At 38.7% G+C, this 24,006-nt stretch overlaps 1 protein-coding gene across 1 annotated transcript in view; it reads left to right on the top strand.

Annotated features, from left to right (window-relative positions):
- LOC117489374 (potassium voltage-gated channel subfamily D member 3-like) overlaps nucleotides 1-24,006 on the top strand; it is a 70,006-nt gene that overhangs the window by 29,166 nt on the left and 16,834 nt on the right. The window contains 1 exon segment of the mRNA XM_034138594.1: nucleotides 22,021-22,183. Within this exon segment, the coding sequence (XP_033994485.1) occupies nucleotides 22,021-22,183 (163 nt within the window).

Genomic DNA, 24,006 nt, shown 5'->3' with positions numbered 1-24,006 from the left:
ATGTACAGTCCTGGTTAATATTAAACAGGTTAATATGAGACTTGATATTGTCCTAGATTGTGGATTAAATCTTGTCTTTTTTTTATTTTAGAGCTGTTCTATTATTTGCCTTTACCCACTTTGTTATTATATCCACATTAATTAATTTTCTATCAAAATTATCATTGTGCAAACATTTTGTGAGAGCAACAATAGTCTACCCTGCACTTCTTCAGATATGATGACAAATGTTATAAATCACAAAAGGCTATGGCTGAAATTGAGATCCTACAAGTCTCAGATTTGCTTGGTAATCTGATGCAGAGTATACTGAACACTGCAGGCTAGTGCAAGATATTCCCAGCTCTAATGAATAAGTAATGTGTCAGGCTGAACTCCAAGACATGAATTATGTGTTTTTGCTGTGTTTTTGATCAATGTGTGAGCAGACTGCTCTCTAATGATTATTAAGAGACAACATTCTGCTTGACCATTAATAATTAATTACGTATTTGTCTGGAAAGACTGTTAAAATGTCAGCTGTAATTTGGCTGAAATCAAAAATTGGATGGGCTCATACATTTTGTATTGAGACTATGTGAAAAGGAACTATAGAATATCTGATCAGTCTGATTTCTTATACCAGTACAGTGTCAATCAAAACTTGGAAAAAACTTTGTGAGGAACACTTGAGAAACTCCTGTCAGCCCAGGACACATTCTTTCTAACTGTAGTTCAGTGCTAAAACTCTAAGTCGGTGGATTTATTTTTTTATAATAGAGCTGTGTTTATTTATAGTATATATCATGTAGGGCCGTATGGATCTTTTGAACACATATTCACACTGAAAAATAGACCATATACTGAAGAGTTTGAGAAAGTTAATATTTTTTACCACCACAATTCACAGGGAGATATCTTATTGAAAGAAAAATGTATTGAATTTTGAATTTTTCAGGTAGGAAAAAAATGGGAAGATTATTTCCCCCATGACTTCTACCTCCTCTGTACAGTGTGTGCTGGGCCAACATCTGTTTCCCTGTGCCGACCACATTAAATAGGTTATTTATTTGTCATCCTCTACATCCCCTAGAGCTCTGATCTCAGTGTGGCATTCTGCTGAGCTTTTCTACCTGGCCATTGGAGAGGTCAAGCTAAGTTGCAGGATTTAAAATGTGGAATCTGCAGTGCTTCTACTCGCTCTGTGATTGCAGTAAACAACGTCTCTTTCAGTCACTGACAGCTGAACAGCACTGACTCCCCCAGACAGCAACACAAAGGTGATTTTTAAATTACAGGGCCTTGTTCTAGGTGAATTGCACTCAGCTACCGTAAGTGGTGACAAAGGTTGACTTGAGTTATTTGATTTCTGTCGAAGCAGCTCCCCTCTCAATGGAGCACAAGCGAACAAGCTTAAAGTTCAAATGCTTTTATTGGATGTCATTGTCCGTGTTACAACAATGCTAAGCCCTTTGTATTGTGTCATTCCCACTGCTGGGGAGTGTCTCTCTGTGTTTGTATATCTGTAGAAAGGGAATTATCCACTTATGACAGCCTTTATTCAGCAAAACAATTACCAGTACCATCTCAAAAGTCATTGTATAGATTGCCATGAGCTTTTGTATATATGCGAAATTAAATGAAGAATGTCATTACATTTCGTAATTTTCTGAATTTTAAGTGAAATATATTGTCAACAAAGCGATGGATCTTAGTATTTATTGGAAGGATTACCATGAAGTTGGCTACAGGTATTTGTGTTACTTTCGGTATGATTTGTAATAACCTTGGTGATCCATTCATATTTCGTCATCAGCTCAAGATTAAAATGTGTCTAAAACAGTTTTTTTTATGAAATGCCTGTTAAGCTCATGACTATTAGACTCAGCACTACTTCTTTTTTTATTGCTAGTTTGCTAATGATAGCATCCTGTTGAACTTAGATATAAAACTGTCTGTCGAATCTTTGTTTAACCTGACATTGCTGTCAAAATGCAAGTTACATTTTGACCAAGGCTGACCCGCTGTTTTCATTGACTGTACTGAAAAATGTTAGAGGCTGTAGTTAAAATGCAGAGAGACGTGGAGCTGGTGTCCTCGTGCCTTTCAGCTGGCTGCTAAAAGTTGAGGTCAGTTTGAAAGGTCATGAGGTGAATCCTCAAAGTATGAGTGGGACTGGGGGGTAAGTTTGGCTGTAGACCCCCCTGCTGAGGCCCACACTGTGGGTGGAGGACTCTGAATAGCTTTCTCCCTCACCAACCCATCCTCTATGAGATGAAGCAGGGGGATGATGGGAGAGGGATGGGGTGTGAGGGGGAGTATGGAGCTTCTGAAGAATCGATAACAGTGTATTTCTGACGCGCCGAAATGTGACATTTTTTGTATCCTTTTGTCATATTCTTGACCGTCAGGAAGGTTCATGCATACACATGTACAACCTTTTCCATTTGACATTGAAATGCGAAGAAGTTCTGCAAATTTGTTCCTGACTTCTCATTTCTCTCGTCTCATGTCCTCATGCCCCCAGCTATTGTGGAACTGATTTGATCAAATCCAGTGCTCAATTCTTCTTCTAGCCCCCTCTCTTCATAAAGCATCACCTGCATTGCCTTTCAGTTCGAAACTTGTCAGTGAGTAAGGACTGATCTCAATAGACAAGAGCAGACACCTTGTTCCCTGTCACACTTCATAACAAGGGCATGGCCTGGTGCCAAGTGAATACAAAGTACCTCAGAACTTAAGAGCCACCCTGCAGGCTATTTTCAAGACTTTCAAGAGTTTCATCCATACTTCAATGACTTGGTGCAAACTATACAGCGTGTTGCTTTTCACTCTTTCAGTCAACCCAGGGACCATCATTAGCTGACCGTTGCTCTGTGAGCCCAGAACAGAACAACTTGTGACTGTCCAGCACTGCTGTGTCTGTGAGTGCTGAGAATTAAAGTTACTGTGGGTGAATACATTCAGTTGGTCTGGGTCATAAGGATTGGCAATGAGGATGATGCAGATGTACGGAGCCCCTAAAGGTTCATAAAAAATAATATCTCGTGCGCACGATATACTTCGAACTGCCAGATTATTATGCCATATTATTAGTTTTATTAAGAAGGTGTGTGTGTGTGTGTGTGTGTGTGTGTGTGTGTGTGTGTGTGTGTGTGTGTGTGTGTGTGTGTGTGTGTGTGTGTGTGTGTGTGTGTGTGTGTGTGTGTGTGTGTGTGTGTGTGTGTGTGTGTGTGTGTGTGTGTGTGTGTGTGTGTGTGTGTGTGTGTGTGTGTGTGTGTGTGTGTGTGTGTGTGTGTGTATATTTGTTTTCAGAAGATATGATAGTGCCGTTCGTTCCGGTGCACTCTGACAGGACTAAGCACTACATCGAGATTAAGATTAAACGAATTTCTTTCACTTGGGAATACACATATACCTATGGAGTTAGCCAGGTGTGTGTAAATTACTGTTCATGGTAATTTGAAAACACATGCCCGTGTCGGACACACACATACACCGAACACACACACACCGAGCGGAGCTGAGCAGAGCACAAACACACACACATCATGCGCCCTGGTGACCGGACATCTCCTTAAAACGAGTAATAGGGGGAATAATCGGGCAGCTCGATGTGTGTAGAGGTGTGTGTGTGTGTGTGTGTGTGTGTGGTTAAAACGTAGCAGCCTCAATCTCTATTCAGCTGTTCTAATGAAGGTAAACACAGTGAAGGCGGTGTGTAAAAGACACAGCTCTCTGTGCGCAGATAGCAGATACTGTGAGAGTCACAGACATGAATTCATAGATCAAGGCAGACAGGTTTAGACTCTCCTGTTTTGCCGATCCGGTAAACAAATAGCTCTACACCCCTGGCCGAAATGTCCCTAAAATGAAGTCTGAGTTTGAAATATATTTCAAATAATGTATGCATTGCCATTTCACCGGTAACTCTCTCGTGCGAACGAGAAAGTATATTGTGCGAACGAGATACTTTTTTTTTTTATTCATGAACCTTTAGGGCTCCGTACAGATGTTTTAAACGTATGGAGTTATTGTGGATGCCCCTTGTCCTAGATGTTTTTTTAAAAGGCATTATACAGTAGGCGTGTTAATGTACAAACAATTTTTTGTTCGTTTTCAAAATGCTGATAAAGTAAAACCTTACAATTCTTTTTTGGTTGTGTTTTTTTGACACTAATTTACAGTAGCATTAAGCATAAATCAAAATGCTACACAAATACTTTAATTATTGTACATCAAATTAAACTTTACTCATGTAAGACAAACCATTAACAGCAAAACAAATCATGCGCTAGAAAAAAGTTTTAATTTCCTTTTCTTCACTCATGCAGATAATGTTTGCTGTTGCCTATCTATCTTTCTTTTTTAATAAGTTATTCATTGAAGTAGCACAGTGGAAGCACCATGCAGGCCTTATCTATCCGTGCTCTTCATTGTGTATGTATCTCTGTTTGCTCAATCCTGTTTGTATCCACCTCTCCTCGCCTGCATTCCTCCATGTGCCCGGACCTTAACAGCAGCCTGCAAAACACATGACATTGTCTGATACAATCAGTGTGAGGCGGTGCAAGCGTGAATCACAGGTGCACGCACGCACGCACGCACGCACACACAGTAAATATTCTGCAGGGCTTTAAAATGACTGCATTGGCTGATATGGTAAAGGTTTATTTAACAGCCATAGCAGTTGTTTGTTTGATAGAACTAATTTATTATAGAAGCATGCCCTGACATGCCCTGTGTTGCTGTTTGTTTGTCATACAAATACATCACAGCAAAGGGTCATTCATATGTTGTGCTGATAAAGTTTCCAAGGGTCCGCATTAGTCCCTGCAACGCTTATTTTCTTCCGCCATGTTCACAAGGGTTACACGACAGTTATGCGTGCAGACCCAAATGTGTGACCAGGATTGTAGGCTTAGTGCGCCCACTGGTCATGTTCAGGTTTGTTCAATACTCCAGTCCAGGGAGTGGTGTGTGAACCTTGGGCTGAAGAGATCACAAACTGAATTAATGTTTTAAAGAGAGGTTCCATATAATCTTTCTTTAAAGGAATACAAATGGCGTAAAATGGGAACACAACACTGACATGGACCCACAATTTGGGTATTGATGTGATGTACAAAAATGTAAGCTCATATACATCAATCGAAAGATAGTTACATAAAGTCAAATCCCAGAGTCTGTAAGCCATCTTTATTCTACACATGAACAGAATAAAATGTAATAATGATTTCCTGGTTGCATAGCGCATTGCCATCCTATTACATATTGCTCACACTTCTGCTCGCAGTTGGAGGGACTCATAGGGACATGTGATTGTGAGCTATAGAGAGTGAAATGAAATGAAAGGTGAGAGACGGATTTGAGAGAAATTGTTAAAATCACATGGATACCACCAGGATATCTAGAATTTATATTAAACGTTAATTTATTCACAATTGAGTTGTAAGATGCTGTGCACGTACAGCAAAACCTTTAATTAACGAGTATGGCAATAAAACAAGTAAATAAACAATGTTTTCTGCTGGCACAGAAAGCCTGCATTATCACCCCCATGGAAAATGTCAAGAATAATTTATTCTGCCACTTCCCCGTAGCTTTGGGAGGCTTTGCTGCCTAATATTTAGTACCTATCGCGACTGAGCAGATGTTTGCCCAGGGAACTGCAGAGTAAATAGTGTTTGTTTAAGGGCCTAGAACACGCAGTGACAAGCACAAACAGATGGTAATAGTCTTGGAATTACTTAAACCAACACCTAAAACTGACATCATAACAAAATCCTTGGGGTGCAGACAGTACAGTGTAGTTCTGCCTCACATTAAGCTGGCTAATGCCTCTGTTTCTGTTTGGAAATGTCTGCTGCCGTCACTGCCAACTGAACCCGTCTGACTGCAGCTTCCTCTGTGAAATATTACTCTGCTCAAAACTGCCATCACTGCTTCTGATTTATTAGTGTTAAGTTGCAGATATTATATTCCGTGTAAATCTGAAGTCTAATCTGATATATTTAAATGTATCATCACAGACGCAGACATCCGAGTATTACTACCCATAGGAGTCCAATTGTTTTTTCTGAGGATTTATGACTGACTATGTGTGATTATTATTTGCAATTTTCAAATCAGATTCCAGGCATAATCAATTTATATTATCTGAGATGATTGCTGGGGTTAAAGGTTTGCATACCGTCTTATAGTTATGTGTTTTCCTACTTCTGAACAAAACTGCTTTAATCAGAGACGTTCTACTGTATATCAGTGAAATAAGTAAAAAGTAAATGGTTAATATATAGATCACATATATTTCATATATATAGAAATAACAAATATATGCTAATCCCATGAAAAGTGACCTTCAAATATAAAAAAAGAATCAAAGTGATTTGTTGTTATGAAGTACCTACTCACATACTCTACATCTTTGTTTAACAAATAATTCAGTTATTAGATTTGTTAGATCTTCCTATCTGTGCATCAATATTTTTGACAATTAGACACTTCTAACATGACATGTCTACTCTTGGTTGGGGTGGAAAAAATATCAGAAACACAGTATAACATTATACAATTTAACAGAACCACAAGCTAAAGCCTTAACATGGAGAATGATGTTGAATAAATGGGCACTTCTTTAAAATACTTTGAACAAAAACTGGACATTATACATGTTATTATTAAGTTAGGATCTTGAGCTGGTCTGCATTCGTTTTTTTCAGGGTAATAAAGTAGCAACCGAGTGTGTGCAGCTCTTAATCAGAGAAAAAGTCTGCCAGGAAACCTGAAGTTTTTATTTTGGTTTGAATTTAACATTGATAGATTTAAATCCATCCATCATTTACCCCAAAACTTAAAACATGAGAGGAGGTTTGCCACTCCCAGCTGAGCCTACCTTTAGGCTAAAGGGCTCCCACTCCCAGGTTTCATACCAAACACCAGTTCAAAGAGACAAACTCCTGTGGGGGGGCAATAGAAGCCAGGCATCCGCTGCATACCCTCTTTCATCCACACACACAAGCCATATGTAGGTAAGTAACAGTACTATATGTGCATACGTCATTCATCGTTATATTTCCTGTTTAACATTTCACAACAGATTGTAAACTTGGATATTTTCAATCCAACAGTTTTGTTTAGTGAATGTTTATCGGGCCTCATTAAACGATTAGGTTAACTTTAGACAAGGGGCGTCCAAAGTTTTTTCACTGAGAGCCACATGAAGGACAACATAGGAAGGGCTGGGCCACTCACTAGAGGTGAGGTATATTGCCTCATTAGTTAAGTTATAAGTTAGCAAATTCAATCAAATGTAGGTAAATTATGCTTAATACTTGAATATGCTTTAATAAAAAACAGCCTACATCACAGCTCTCCATAGGGTTTCATTTGTTTTGTTACAAAAGTGTTGGCAGCTTGCCCCTTAAAACAGAAGCCTCAGATTGTTAGGGGAAATGTGAAGGGGTGTATTTCAAGCGTGTTATGCAAATAAGTTATTTTTATCAACTAAGATTTGTTGGAAAATGTTTTAAACTTGAATTGACTGAATTTATTTGAAAAGTGGGCTTATTAACACATGAATACTACTGTGTTATAAATGTTTACATATATATTTAAGAAGTATAATATAAGAAAAGCAGGTGTGGATAAGTTTCAGGTGTTCAGATATTCCATTATACTTTTAGAATTTGCTGAGGGCTAATTCAAAATGGACAACGGGCCGCAGTTGGCCCCCGGGCCATAGTTTATATACATAAAATATTTTAACTTGCTCTTTCTTATGTCCTCTTTCTTATTTAGCTTTTACTCTAGTGATTCTCCTTTTTATGTATTTATACATATATATTTAATGAGCATTGCTAAAGGGCTCCATTGTCAAAGACTTAGTTGTAGTCTTGTAATTGTTGTGCACATGATAATAAAGAAACTTAAAACCTTAATCCAATCATCCAGGGCACACGATGTACTGAACCGAAGAGGGGAAACAAAGAAGGCTTAATTAGGAACGTCAGAGTAGAGAAAGCTGTTGTGAATGGGTGCCTGTGGGGGGGTGTATACGTCTGTATTAAGAAACAGTACTGAAGTACAAAGATGTGTTCCTGATCGGGCTAATTATAAACTTGCATTGCTCAAAATCAAATCTAATTCATTAAGCAGGTTAAAATACAGATGTGAATATATTTAAACTGCTTGTTTTTGATATCACTTCCATGGACAATATTCATGCTCATTTTTGGGGAAATTATTTCGCAGTGGTTGAAGAAAATGTGTTTTCTAATATTAAACAAAGAAGATACTTCATATCTCGGAAAGCATCCTTGAGGTTGTCTTCATGATGACATTTTCAGCAACATATTTATTCATGAATGTCTGACCCCTGTGGAAGAAATTCACTTAGTAATATTTGTATGTTCATGTTTGAAAAATAATGTGTGCTTTTCTTCTCTTTTCTCAGTGCATTAGTTGTGATTCAAAGGCCATCCGTTTCTCTTGTAAAGGTTTGTTGGCTGTTGATCATGTGAATTCCCAGTGGATCAGTTATTTTCTTTGTAGACTTTTAGTTCTGTCTCTCATTAGTGGTGTCTCTCACGCAAAGAAAAAAACAACTACAACAACATTTTGTTCTGTTATCATTTAATAAGATCCTATCATTGTCTCTAGGCTTAAATTCGCACAGACCTTTGCTCTGTTTACCTACATTTTGTTTGGGGGCCTGAAGTGAAATAGAGGCGTCCTAAACATTCCTGTTGATAAGTTCATGCTGTCAGCGCTATGTCTTATCTGGATTAATGGGTTTAAAAACTTTTCTCTTGAATGTGAACTTGTTCAAGTGTTCTGTCTAATGACATTTTTACCAAGCCTTAATTTATGTCTAGTCACTGCACTGTTGTTTTTCAACAAAAAAAGATTAGTCATACCTCGCCCCACATTTATAATGTAGAGACAGGTAGAGAGATAGCAGAGATGAAACTTGGAGATCAAAGTTAACCTTTTCACGCTGTTCCGCTTCTGACAAGACGCGTGTAGTTTCAGCCATGGAGAAAAATACGATAACAATTAATTTACATTTATCATGGTGAGTCATCATTTCAGCAGTGTTACCAGCACTTTTCGAGGAAGTGAGTTTACCTCATAGTTGTGACTCAATACCGATATTTGAAAAAACAATTTAGCCAGATTAGGGTTAGTTTATTGGTCTTCTGGCATTCCATGTCTTTAGTTTATTTTCACCATTCAAAATACTACCCACTTGAATGCTCACAAGTGAACTGGCATAAAAGCTAATGTGGCCTACTGCTGTGAACTATAGCGTCATTAAGATTTATTTTAGCTACCTTGAAGAAAAGTCCACCAAATAATTAAAATCCTTTAAGCGTATGCTACATTTAGAATGTCTTCAACACTTTACCTGACCATCCAACAATGCGCCTGCCATACTACAATCCAAACACAAGACACATTCATTCTACTTACAATTACATCCTCCGCTTTACATCCTGGCTGGATGCTAATCAAATAATTAGAAGTCTGTAATTAAAGCTATGGGTCACTGATTAGTAAAACATGTCATGCAATACTGCTACATGACAGTATGTTTCTTCTGCCCCACACGGAACTATAATTATCTATAACAAATGTAATTCTAATTCAAATGTAATAAGTGGGGATATTGGGGAAATTAGCATGCTAGCATTAGCTTCTAAGACTTCTACGCTACATCGCAAAATAAACCTCCCATACAGTAGGAGAAAGTCATTGATCTTTACCAAGCGAACATTATTAACTGTATGTGGGATTAAATTCCAAAAACTCCAAATTTAAAAAAGGCTAAATAAATGTGGTGTTGGAGTTGTATCATTCATTGCAAATATTTCCGATCTAGAAGTGTTTCATTCAAGGCTTCGCATTTGCCATCTAGCCCACTCTAAATGATTCCTCTGCTTTAAGATAACTTTAAAGGCCAATTACGCACTACTTGCTGCATCACAAATACCACATTTGTATCCGTCTCTTTGTGCGAACTCCTGAAGTGGGATGCCACTCCTCTTGAGTGATACAACAGTAGCTCCTTGGGTCTCCCGAGCATTTCTGGCAGCCTACTTTCTCCTGTAACCTACTTTGGAGGCTTTTTTAAAAGATCCCAAAGAAAGCTTTTTCATTTCTGTTCTCATTGTGTGCTCTCTAATGGAGCCTGATGGAGAAACAGCTGATTGGAGGTTGGACATGAGGAGGGATATACCGTTAGAGAAGGTGAGACACGTGGGAAGATGGTTAGTGCAGGTATGTGATCGGATGTGCAGGTATTGTGGGGTTTTATTCAACCAACAGATGATCTCACTGATTTTATTGCTTCTTTATTGCATTTAATCTTACTACTGCATACTATCACATAAGACAACAAATAAAGCTTTCAGTCTCTAATCCTGTTTGGATTTGTTGAAACTGCCCCTTAATATCCTTGGTTGTTATAATTTTGAGGCTGAAATGTACTTGAGCAGCTGTTTGGAGAGCCATGTCCAGAAGGGTAGCTGTAATCCAGTAAACCATGTCTTTCTCTGTGGTGGGTAACAGGTCCCTGCTCTGACTCGCATCATCTCATTTTTTTTGTTTTTCCTGACAATACTTCTCTACCCTATGAGTCGTCGGTGTTGTGTCTGTTTTGTGTTAATCCAGCCACAGTGGGTGTTTGGCAGTAGTCTGTTACTGTCACAAGAATAGTATATTGAAAGAGTAACTTGATAATTGGACATCAAAACTGTAAAAAATGCCATAACAAAGTTTTTCCTTGAGACCCAAAAGAAAGTAGATAAAAGGATGTTATTTTTTCATCTTTGCAGCCTGTCTTAGAAAGGAGCAAAGGCTTGTTGGTTTTAGTCTTTAAATTGGCTCAGAAAAAGAGTGAGGCGATTGAAAAACCAACTCATAGAGATGGACCACAAGAAGAATAAATATAGCAGATATATTGGAATCCACTCGCCTATATTTGCCATAACAGGGAAACATCAGTTACCTTGGAGAATTACCCGGCGTATCTGTGTTTTATGACCATATTGTTCCATCAAATGTGAAACTATCTGATGGCTGGCAATGCAATTCAGAGCATGGACTCTCAACCATGTATTTCTACTGAGCCTAATTGTGTGAATGACTTATTGTGACTATGTGTTAACTCTTACTGAAGGACCGCCATTAATGTATTTTCATTGAGGCTCAACTTTTATGCATTGATTTATATCATGTTTTCTTAAATGATCGAGTCCTGGTGCTTCTTATTTGGGGGAGTAAAGGATAACAAGTCAGCATCACTGGAGCCACACTATTGGGGGTATGTATTGTCCATTTCCATTCTATACTGCTGGTTTAGGATGGCCTTTAATGTAATAAGTGTTCAATGCAAACACATAATCTGAGATGTAAACGGATTAGCTGTCACACTCTACAGGCATTCTGGCTGGCTTCTAGCTCTCATAGAATATCAAAGTAATTTGTAGGACATGTCATATCCAGCTGTCCTTTGATATGTCAATTTAATGTAGTTCCTGACCAGTCTGTGCAGAGTTCTTTATTGCTCCTTTGATGCAGTTAAATCACAGAATTACCAGATTGGCTCATTAGAGAAGGAATGACGGTATAGCACTTCCTGCTTATTAATTGCCACATTTTCATTTCCTTGCCCCCAATACGACACAGGAGGCAAGTTCCCCCGATCCACAGCTAATTGTGTTGCGTTCCCTCACATCATAGTTGAGAACCATTGATCAAGAGCTACAGCTCCTTCCACTGGATACACCCACAGTGACAGAGAAGGCCAGGAGGATCAGAAGCAGACGTCAGGCAGAGACGAGAAACTAATTAGTTAGATCGTTTGCTTAAATGATGACTCCTCTTGTCCAACATTAGACTCACCAGATGTCACATGTTGTAAAGTTCATAGAAAACATAAATCAGCAGGTAGACTCTACAATATATTACCAAATAGAAATACTTCCTGAATGTGAGGACATTTAAGGTAGAAATGGCTTCTGTGTGTTTGCAATGTACAAGATTCTTTTTAAAGGGGCCCTATTTTTGGGTTTTCCCTTTCCTGTTTTCCCTTTGTTTGCTTCCGTGACATAGTGATATCAATACGTACAGTAACACTCGCGCTTACTTTGTCTAGTGCTCCATACTTGCCAACCTCAGAAATCGGGAGCATTTCAAAACCATCGCGGGGGGGGGGTGGTAGTAGAGTTGTCCATTCTTGTTCAGTTTATTTGTGACTATCTTCCTCACCCTCTCAGACTTTCAGTTGCGCGCGCTACTAAAGAGACTCACTACTAAAGAGCCGCGCTACCATGGAAACCAAACAATGGTGTAGCTGTATTAAAGTCTGAGTGGAAACAGTCGTGAGTAAATCTCAATTTGTCAGAAATCGGGAGAAATGCGGGAGAAATATGACCCCGCAATATGATTTTCTCTCAAATATCTCAGTTCCTGATTAAAACACTTACAGAGTCTTTGCAAACATTTGCTTGGTTTTTACCCCGTATTTCATCATTTTCAAACATGCAGATATGTTTTTCATTCAGCATGAATAAGTGTGTTTGCCATTCATTGCAGTCATATTAGGATAACACTCTTAATCCTACGCTCAGCAGGAGGAAGAATGTGATTGAGAACAAAGCCTACAAAACAATGCCTTATTTTAAAGCTGTGTTTGTTATTAACTGGTAAAAATCTGTTATTGTCCACATCCATTGAAACCCAAGTTTTAGCAGACTTAATTGTCATTGAAGGTTTTTTACCATAATAACAAAAGCTGATACCATTTCTGGTGCCTGCACGGCTTAGCACTGAAAAACAAATGTTCCTGAATGTTCTGCTGCCCCAGCACTTCTCTGAGCTGCACACACTTTTACATCCCTGCAAGGTAGTGAACAACAAAAGAGAATAAGAATTTCCTGTCACATCCACAGGACACTATGCTTCATTACTTCTGATGATTGCATCAGACTGACTGCATAGGGAGAAACTCTGATGACGCCTGGGCTGCATTTACAAACAGACAAAAAGAACAGCGAGCAATGATTCAGTGCATGGGGCAGGAGAAGAATTTCAAAATCATGCAGCATTAAACTAATTTAAAGTTGTCTGACTATTTTTGCAATCATTTTATTAAAATACATCTGCCTCCATGCAGGAACATTTTCATATTATTATCCTGAAATGATTTCTTATCGCTCTTCTGTGATATTTTATCGTAACAGTGTCTGATTCAGCCTGTTCAGCCTTCTGATATAATTATCAGACAGATATGGTTGGTCCTTTATAGATTCAAATTTTAAAAGGAAGATTCATATTAAACATCTTTAAAACACAACATATTGTCAAAGATGAAACTAGTAGTTACAAACCTTTGGATTGTTAACCCTTCCAATACACAGTGCTTATAGTTTTGGCCCCATTTTGACCATTTCAGATATCTGGAAATTGTTAGCAGTTATATCAAAGATATGTTTCTTCTCAAACATTTTCAGGTTTTTCTTATTATACAATGCTGTATTATCATATGTTTAATAGGATAATTTGGAACATTTGGGCCTCAAACAAAGTCTATACATGTGTACAAGTTTGTGTAGCAGAACATTTTCTTTCTCTTTCCATGTCTTATTTTCGATCCCTGACTTTTTTTATGACCTTTTAGGAAAGCCCAACCCGCCAGTTGAGTATACTGTAGTAATATTTATGATGGGGTAGTTTTACTAATGAAAGCTTAGAATAATTATCTGATAATACAGTACTTAAATTACATTTGATCATAAGCATACTCCTAAAATGACTATGAGGATTCCTGTTCTTATCGATTTGTAGACACCATAATAAACAAAACCATAAAAACAACAACAATTGTATAATGCAGATTTTAAAGTCCTAATGTAAAGTAGTATTAGTAGTTCTAGTGATTGTGATGATTTAAAACAGTACACGGCTTGAACGGGAGTCCGTCAGGCGGATGTAACAGTCACAGAGATGGACGAGAGAATAAGTTGTTTTTCATGATGTAACACTGTTGGTGCAATGCAGACCCTGAGGCAGCTGTGGGAGTGTGACAACTTCAGAATGATGGCCAGGCTATACAGTTTTTTTTTAAAAGCTGAATTTTCTCAGTGAAACTCTTTATTTCAAATGTACTGTATACAATCTATTTATTAAGTCTCTCAACTTAGTGTTTGTATACATCACTCATACAATGAAGACTTGATCACCTCATGATTACAGGACCATTACAATAAATGCATTTTAATTGTTGAAAAAAGTTTGTATTTTGTATATGAACGACCATTAGTTGGAACATTTTAATAAGTATTGATCATATACATGTTACTGCAAATCAGGTTGAAGAAACATTTGTTTGAAATGTTCAGAGGACCAGAGATACTGTAAAACTATTGGAAAACAAAATCAGCCACAAGAGGACAGTGGCTTTCCGGGGCAGCATGGGTAAATTGTAGCTTACGTATGAATATTAAACAGGGAGTTGAAAAGGACAATGTGTGATCGTTGAAAATCTTCCCTTGGTAAACTAAGGTTAGGAAAATGTGTCTTTATTCACCGCTTTTTGTTTTCTCGTCCCTCATTCATCATACGTTGACCAATAATGAACTTCTTTTAATGACACGTTTTTCATTCTTTTATGTACAATCACAGTTCTTAAGGTCATGTTTTAACCTGCCCTGTGGCAGTTTAGTTTGCCCTTGCCGTTAACCCTCCCTGTTGAGATAGACCATGCCTGATTTAAACAGGAGCTCACATAGGTTATGATTAATGGTGCTTGCTATGCAGTGGCAGCAGGTCACACTAAAAGTGAAATATCACACCTGTTGCGTGCCTGAGTGTGTTACAACAGCCATTGGGTTGTATGTAAACCTCTCGTTCTTGCTCCCCTGTTTCTGTTGTTATCACCCAGTCTCCTGCTTTTCTTCAGTAGAAAACAGAGTCGCGATATTGTGTGTAAATATCTGTACAGGAGGTTGTGTAACCCTGAACTCCCCCTGGAAAGATGGTGAGGTCAGCCATTGCTCATGTTCACGTTTTGAGTTTTAGCAGAGCAGATTGGTTTTTGTGTTGCCGCTGTGCTGATCAGGGGAACAGATTGGTTCAAACACGTATTGTGAATTATGAAAGAGAGGAATAACAAAACAGCAGCGGTTCTTTGTATAGAACCCTGCTTTACCTTCAGGGAAAGGGAACTGAGACCTTGATAAAATTCAAAATCAGCCAGCAGCTTTCAACAGAAATATACAATGCAGAATGATTTTGGCTCAGATGTGTTCATTACTGTTTAATACTGCAAAAGAAACAAGTCTGAATTCAAAATGTGCAGTTTTCATACTATCTTAATAACATACTTTATGCAGTACATATAAGTATGTGTGTTAGTGTGCAGACTGTGCACCTTGTGAGCTTAAGCAACCTATGGTTTATAATCTAACTGTAGCTTGATGTATTCCAGGGTATTTAAGATGTAATAGAGTTTTGGTCTTCAGGACTGTAAGCCAATTTATTTCTGAGATTGTGTAACACAGGGACATTTCTAAACAAAGATCTGACAGAGCAAGTATGACAAGCCATTTTTAAAGCTGCACTAATCAATATTGTTATGGTTACAACAGGTAAAATGGCTGTGTTATGTAAAGTTACTCATAGTTGTGAATTCAGAGATAGTTATCACACGACTGTGCTGCAGTTTGGCTCTGTGGAGCATTTGAACATGTTTGCGGCTTGTTCTTTGAGTTTCAAGGCAATTTGTGTGCTTTTAATCACTCTCACGGCTCTCGTCAACCTCATCTCCAGCAGGCAGCAGAAACACATTTTTTCGAATAAACCCTCTGTACACTACATGCCCAGCACCAAACAGAAGACAGACAAAGTTAACAAACAGCCGGGGAACACGCTGAAAGAACACAAATGCCTGAAAACTAGATTGAGTATTGGACTCACATTTGCCAGGTGGCCAGACTACACATAACTGCTGATGTTGCTCTGTGTCTGCTGATTTGATTAAAGAGGCCCTATTATGCTTTTTGGGGTTTTCCCTTTCCTGCAGTGTTATAGGTTTTTGTGTATGTAAATGGTCTGCAAAGGCTAAAATCCCAAAGTTCCCTCCAGAGGGAGTTTCTCTCCCCCACTGCCTGAAACGCCTCCATTGTAGTCCTTTGTTTACTTTAGCGACATAGTGACACTCGCACCTCCATGTGCTAGCGTTCCGACACATTGTACCTGGGTTAAGGCAGGGGTGTCCCAACTTTTTTCAAAGAGGGCCGGATTTGATAATCTGAATATGTCCGGGGGCCATTGTCCCTTCTGACATTTTTTAAACATAAAAATGACATACAAATACACTGTTATATAACAATTTTCATTATCACAATTATCTTTATTTTTCAAAAGGAAGTATAACTAAAAACAGTACCTTTCATTTATATTTGGAGAGTCAGATAACATTGAACAGATTATATGGAATACCTTAACTTTGTAGCGGGTTTGTAGTAGCGGGATCTGACAGCGGGCTGTAATTGGCCCACTGGCCGGACTTAGTACATGGGTTAAAGGTGGGGTATGTAATTTTGGAGAAACCAGCTCGAGTGCGCTAGAATTTGAAAGTACACAACCGGAAAAGATCTGCCCCTTCCTTCAGACTTCCTTACAGAGCCCCTACTCCAACACACACGAACGTGCACATGACCAATGAGGGCACGAGATAAGTTTGTGCACAGATGGAAGGCTGACAGGCAGGTAGGCCATCCAGTTATTTTAGCCGGGCCGGCTCAGATGATTGGTCGTGCTTTTTACAGCGCCACGGCTTCCACAGATGAATTTTTTTAATGTATTTATTGTCAAAGCATTTAATATATTCATTGCTATTGGGATGTTAAGAGCATTCCATGGAATATAACAAAAAGTGTTTCTGAAGTGAATTACCTACCCCACCTTTAAGTGGTGGAACATCTCTAAGCGGTTGAAAGAAATCCTAACGGAGCCGGCCAGCTAACAAATCAGAGCAGACTTGGCTCTGGTTTCAGAAAAATAATGCACTTTTTGACCATTAAAGCATGTAAAGCACAACATGTAATTATTAAAGCCCCTTTAGGCAACATTCGTACACTACTAGCCAATCATCTACTTTGTAAGATGGCTACATCTCTTTTTTTTCATGTATTGTTTGTTCCACTGCTCTCGATGTAGTCAGCTGTAGTTTATACATTTACTGTATTACTGACATTATGTTTCATTTGGCTATTGTTCAGTTTTACCTTCAAATTAGATTGAACTCTGCATGTGTTTTTTGCCCTGGCAAACTTTGTTGATGCAATCTTCCCAGGATCTTGCGATCATTGTAGAATTTATTGCAAAAAATGTATTTAAGATTCTAGCAATTTGTTATGTGATTGTTTGACGGCCTGGCAAAGTGGATTGACATTCTCCAAACTCTTTACTCATAATGGGATTATCCAACACTGATTCCAGTAGCATGCTGTTAGAGCCATTCAGATTCCAGGCAGATTATGTAAACATCATGCAAAGAGATCTCCTGTTTAACCTGCAGTGTCACACAGCAAATGTCTGTCTGTGACAAAACAACAATCAGGATTATGCTGCTAAACATTACATTCAGGAGATTTATATTACTGTGTTTTAGTTCATCCTTTAAAGACTTGAAAGGATCATCTGATCTGTTTAGCAAACGCTTTAACTTTACATGGTTAAATAATTCCCTTATATCTGTTTCCTTGTCCTTGATGTTTTTTAACTTGATGAATAATTCAAAATTAGCATTTCAGGATAAATGTATCCTCATAGCAAATATATCCACAACAAAGAAGCTGTCTCTCTTCATTAAGCAAAATGCAACAAAACTCCATGTGTTGGGACAATTTGTGAAGATGGCAAATAAATCCCTCATTTTGTTTGAGCGCACAACCATTGACCCCAGGAGCATCGGACTTTTTAGTAACTGTGATGACATTCTTGTTAAAGAGTAATGACCTCGAAGTTGGTACAAAGTAAATATTGAACTTTACGTCTTTAAGTCTTGCCTTGTACTGGAGACGGAGGCATGCTCAAAATTCATTTCTGGGGGGTGTCCAAGGGGAGGTTGTAGTTTATAATTGGATTGAAAACATAAGGAGCTTTGGCCCTCTCCTGACATCAATGTTTTTACTCTTTAAACATAGCCGGCAGTGACCCTCCATCTTCAGCCACTGCACCCTCCACGGCGTGTTGTGTTATCAGAAGATTTTATTCATTTGCAGAAGCCCAAAAAAAGTCAGACAAGTCAGTTCTGTGTCTGTGTCTGTGTCTGTGTCTGTGTCTGTGTCTGTGTCTGTGTCTGTGTCTGTGTGTGTGTGTGTGTGTGTGTGTGTGTGTGTGTGTGTGTGTGTGTGTGTGTGTGTGTGTGTGTGTGTGTGTGTGTGTGTGTGTGTGTGTGTGTGTGTGTGTGTGTCCGTGTGTGTTGCTCTCTATGGGCTTTCTGAGCATGTTTTACTTCAAACAGCTGATCAATCTTCAAGAAATAATTATAAATGACAATTTGCAGTGTATGCCCCTTTACACCTGTCAGAGCAACAATAAGAACACCCCTACCTGCATTACTTGAACCATATGTTTGTCCTCTAGCTTTTCTCGCATAACAGCTCTTATGTTATTTACTGTAGCAAAGCTAACAACATTTGACTTAGTTTGACTCTGACACTAACATTTCTACCTCCCATAAGCAGAAATCATTCAGCCAGATTGATTGCTTTGGTTTCATTTTACATTTTTGATGCAGCACGCCAAGATCACTTCAGTTTCATGAGGAGCACGCCGCACTTTCCATGTTGAAGCTACTGTTTCTTTTAATGAAGAGTAAAACAAGCTAGAGATTTGAAGCACAGAATATATGACTCACAAAAGATTGTGCCACCTGTTTCATACTGTGGCCGACGGAATAAGCAAAATAATGAGTCCTTGTGAAAGACTATTTACTGGGAAAATATCCCCACTGCTGTGTTTGGTGCCTTGTTGCAATGTTTCACTAATCTTTCAGGCTTTTCCTGAATAATTCATTGTTTACTTAATTTATCCTATACTGGAATAGCAAAGTGGCTCATATCAATGTATTGATTTGAACAGGTTAACAGCTGTTGTCCTTTCATCAAGGAGTACCATACAGTATATTCACCATATTTATTCTGGAGACAAGCCTGCAGTGTTTTGCATTATGTATGCAGAAAAGGCTATTTGAATTTTTCAAACTGTCTGAGATGTATTGACTATTTAATTAATCTGAAATATTTTAATGAGTGGACGTTTCTAACTCTTGACATTTCATACTGCAGCTGCCCACTACTGTGTGAAACTAAGCATATTGTTATATCAGTTTATGCAAATCCGTATAAAATGCTACAGATAAATAAAATATATATTCATGTATGTGGCCTGTCTTGGCACAACTTGGAGACGATTACAACACATCAATCCTAAAAAATAAAGGGTAATAGGGTGAGGTAAAGATAAGTCATGAGTGTATTTTTGGCACCGGAGAGGCTAAGTGGGCCCCATTGGTCATTAGTTGTTGTTTATTAAACCATTAATCATTCAGTGCTTCTTAGGGATTATTCACTTAATGTTCAAACTCGTGGACTCCTTTGATCCTTGCTACACATTTTGAAATGAGATTTTTAAGGATTCATGGCATTGTTGAACTGTCCCACTGCTTCAAAAAGGACTGAAACACCACTATTTTAGGATTTCTGTTTAAATCATAAATATTTTTAAGGATATACTTTTAATAATCACCTCAATAACTTAAAAGTCAAGATTCAAATCAATTCATATAAAATGTTTATATTCATGTCACTTTTCGTATCAGCAGTCTGTAAAATGTGTAAAGTTATATACACTAAAAACATACCTTTTTATCCTCGCAGTGTCTTGTTGAATGGTATGGTTCAAAGTTTCAGGCAGTGATCCTCAAATATTTTGAAAAAAATGTAAGGGATGATTCAAACTTGAATGCTTTTAAATAGCTGCAAAAAATCAAAAGAGATGCCTGGTGTGCTTTAATGAAGATTTCAATAAAAAGGTGGGTTTTACATTTTGTAATGAGAGAAGTGATGTAAATGAAGGAATAGCTCCAGTATGAACCCCTTTTTGGCCTCCATACAAGCCTTCACAACTAACTAGTCATCACTTTTGTCTTGGCTTCCTTCTATTTTTTCACACTACACCCTGTTGTGAACTAAGCAAAGAGCAGCATTTCTTATATTCCTGTGTAGCAGTTGAAAGGATGTTTGACACATCATAGTGAGTATGAAGTGTCAAACATTATTACCCCAAAGTAGGCAGAGACACAACCAGGAGAGTGTCACCCCTCATCGGCTGACAGACAGTGAGCGGAGCAAACTGTGAAATCATTTGTCTGATTTTCTGGCAGCCAGCAGCAGGACTCAGCAACAATAACAACCGGCCCTGTGGTCAAATCTCCACTGCTTGTCAATAATCCTTCATATTTCTGAATCTCTGCTTTCTGTGCTTTCTGCGCTTACTTACGGCTCTCAAATACTTTGAGAAAAAAGTTTAAATCTGGAATTCTCTATTATTGCAAACATAGTAAATAACTCATAAATCCATCTTTATTGGCAGTATTCAACATTTACATTTTGTTTGGAAAGCAAACAGATTATTCACGGGATTAGTTAATCCTTTGGTCTGTCAGTTAGTGTAGTCTCATTTGGGTTATTATTTGTGATCTGCATCATCTGTGCTCCTTCATACTTTGTGAGAAAAATAAATGAGAGAAAAACTAATGTTCAAAGAGGATTTGAGCAACATCACGTTCTTCCCTCGCAAATATTTATTTTGGCAGAGCAGGAGGCTGGGTTTGTGATAATCCCCCAGCTCTTCAGTTTGTGGGTAGTAAGCAGGAGGTAAGTAGAGTGATTATAGTGCTTTTCAGCATGAGAGTGGGACCAAAAAAAAACAAAAAAACAACAGTGAAAAGCCAGCACCCACACACGTCTGTGCTGAGAGCGGCCCTCCAGAGACACAGCGGTCAACAGTGCATGGGGCTTACCTGTCAAGAGTCTCGTTGTGTCGAGAGCGCAGTGGAGAGGAAACTCAGAGGCTTAACAGCCAGAGAGCAAGAGATAAAAAAGGCCAGTGACAAGAGCAAGTGTTTTAGTAAAATCTTTAGGATCAAAATCAAACCCCAGGCTCAATCTCTTTTAAAAATGGCCCTTCAGGAAAATCAGTCTGACAGGGACTTCGGCAATGGAGAATTTGCCCTCGTCTTTACTCCGTCTAGTTGTCTCTTTGTTCCCCTGAAAATGGTCCCGATCATGCACCTGCAAAAATAGTTTCCCATTGCTTCAAATCACTTGAACATGCTGTCAAGGGCCTCTCCAGGAGATGATTTCACTTCTTCTCCCACCCCATTTACAAGCTGGTCTGAGAACACCGTATTTTAAAATCCATTTGTTCCACTACACGCCACCATGGCCCACAGCTTTACTCAGCGAGCCAACCTTGGTTTCCTCCTGGCTCTGGAGCCCACTGGCATGGCTTTGTTATGCCCGGTCTGAGCTGCATAAATTACAGTATCACTATCCTATATCTCTCTACCTCTGTCCACCTGTTAAAGCAGCCAGTCACCTGTGTAATTCAATTATCGGGAGCCTGAGAGAAGCTGAAACAACAGGAGTTAAATGATTTGTAACAAAGTGAAAAAAAAGCATCAGAATTGTCAATACAGACACATGCAACAGCAGGATAGAATGACCACTTTGTCTTCATTTGAATGTTTAATGTCAAGGGGTATTCCATTTCTATTTGCTTTTTACATATGCCAGCTTTCCAGCTTAACGCAAGTACAAAGGCTTTCCGGAAAAACAACTGATTGCATTTCCACTTCATGCACAAACTGGAAATGGGCATTAAACATACCAAGTGTATCGTCAGGCTACAAATGTATGCGTTTCATCACTTTGTCTATCCTCTCCCCATCCGTCTCATTACTAGATACGGAGACATGGTACCAAAGACGATCGCCGGGAAGATCTTCGGCTCCATCTGCTCCCTGAGCGGCGTGCTGGTGATCGCCCTGCCTGTCCCCGTCATCGTCTCCAACTTCAGTCGAATCTACCACCAGAACCAGAGAGCAGACAAACGCCGAGCTCAGAAGGTAACAATCAGGGTCTTTATTTCATCCCGTATACTCCAGCAGGGACAGTCGAGGTCTATGTGTGGTTAAATAAGTGTGTTTGTGTTGTAGCTGCTGGATACCTGCAATAACATTTTCTATTAACAAAAGACCAAAGTACTACCAGAGATTTTAGTACAATAAGATGTTATGATGTCAATGCAAATGAATAAGAGTGTTGAGAGAAAACGCTGCATGAGTGGATACTAAGCCTGAAAACCCCCTTTAAGGTATGTTCTTTATATATTCAGTTCATTAAAAATAATGACAGAGGGTAGACAGGTCTTGATGACTGAGTTTTTATTAAAAGCAAAGATCGCACATTTTACATTCTTGGAAAAAAAGGTGATGGTGAATAGGATTGACCCCAATTATGAATTGTACGTCTGCATTTCAAATAGCTCTCCCTCAACCTACATCTTCTCACATTTTTCAACGCCATCACACACACAAAGGACATTTCTTTGCCCTTCAGACCCACCATATTCAACATCCTTACACACACACACTCCTTATCTCTTACACACACACACTCCTTTTCACACACACACTCCTTTTCACACACACACTCCTTTTCACACACACACACACGCACGCACGCACGCACGCACGCACGCACGCACGCACGCACGCACACACACACACACACGAAATCCAAGTACTAAATGTTAGCTATCCACTCACTACACTCACCCAGTGGGCTTGACCTTTCTACAGGGCTAGATAAGAGCGCTATTAAGTTAGAGAGCAGCTGCTGATAGCTAATTGAAGAGGGAAAAGTCTGGACTGAATCCATAGTGATATAATAATCCTCTGTGGCTGGTTTGCCCATTAATACACAGTTCTGCTTTGAATCAGCAGAAGTGTAAGGAGAAAGAAATTAGTTCAAACTCAGTGGAGGGAACTCCTTTACACATTTTTGATCCATGGATGTATAAAGAGAACTGGATACGGTTCAGTGGCGCATGAAGCCCAAACGGAGCGACTGTAGATCAGAAACTACTCAGATCATCAGCGGCCTTTTGCTTATAGAGTATGCAAACTTCAGTTTCCGCTAAGCCCCGTCTCCGATTTCCCGCTCTCGATTTAGTCAAATTAATGGAGAGGGAAAATAAATGTTAGCACATTTTACAACTTTTAGAACTCATGATTCAGATAAGGGCTATAAAAGTGTTCGTGTTGGGTAGTTTGTTTAACAACAAATAAATATAAGATGATTTACAGACATTTATTTCCCAATGTAAGTCAACGGGAAGAAGTATTTTTAGGTCAATATGACCTCAAGGACTAGAACGGGAGTCTATTACCACTGTTTGGCCACTACGGCTACTGCAAAAATGTGCTTTAATGGCCGGCGCACTTCTTTGGGGCTGGGGGGAGTCATTCACACACACCTCCTTTTCATGGGAAGCTGCACTCTCAGAGGAAATAAATCAAAGAAGGTTAAAAGCTTATGAATAATGGTAATTGTTTACAGATGGTTTGACTACACCACTGCATGTTTGACAAAAACAAATATTGATGCACTTGAACAATGTAACTATTGTATTTTTGATGTAGTCAATGTCGTCCCTATAAGTAAGAAAAACATTTTTTGTTCTGTAAACCCCTAGAAAACAAAAACAAAAATGTTGTACCTCACATTGCAATAAAGATTTCTACATGATTTGTTTAAGGCAGCTTTTAAAACCTTAAATTAGCAACCTCTTCATTGACTGTTAAATATTGTTTCGATATCGATATGTGTATATTGGCATGAATAGAACGGTTGCCTAGCAACAACTACTGACAGCAGTAGGGAACAA

Source organism: Trematomus bernacchii, unplaced genomic scaffold (assembly GCF_902827165.1).
Source record: "Trematomus bernacchii unplaced genomic scaffold, fTreBer1.1, whole genome shotgun sequence".
Lineage (NCBI taxonomy): Eukaryota > Metazoa > Chordata > Actinopteri > Perciformes > Nototheniidae > Trematomus > Trematomus bernacchii.
The sequence above is the reverse complement of the archived record's forward strand: the minus strand, read 5'-3'. Positions and strand labels throughout refer to the sequence as shown.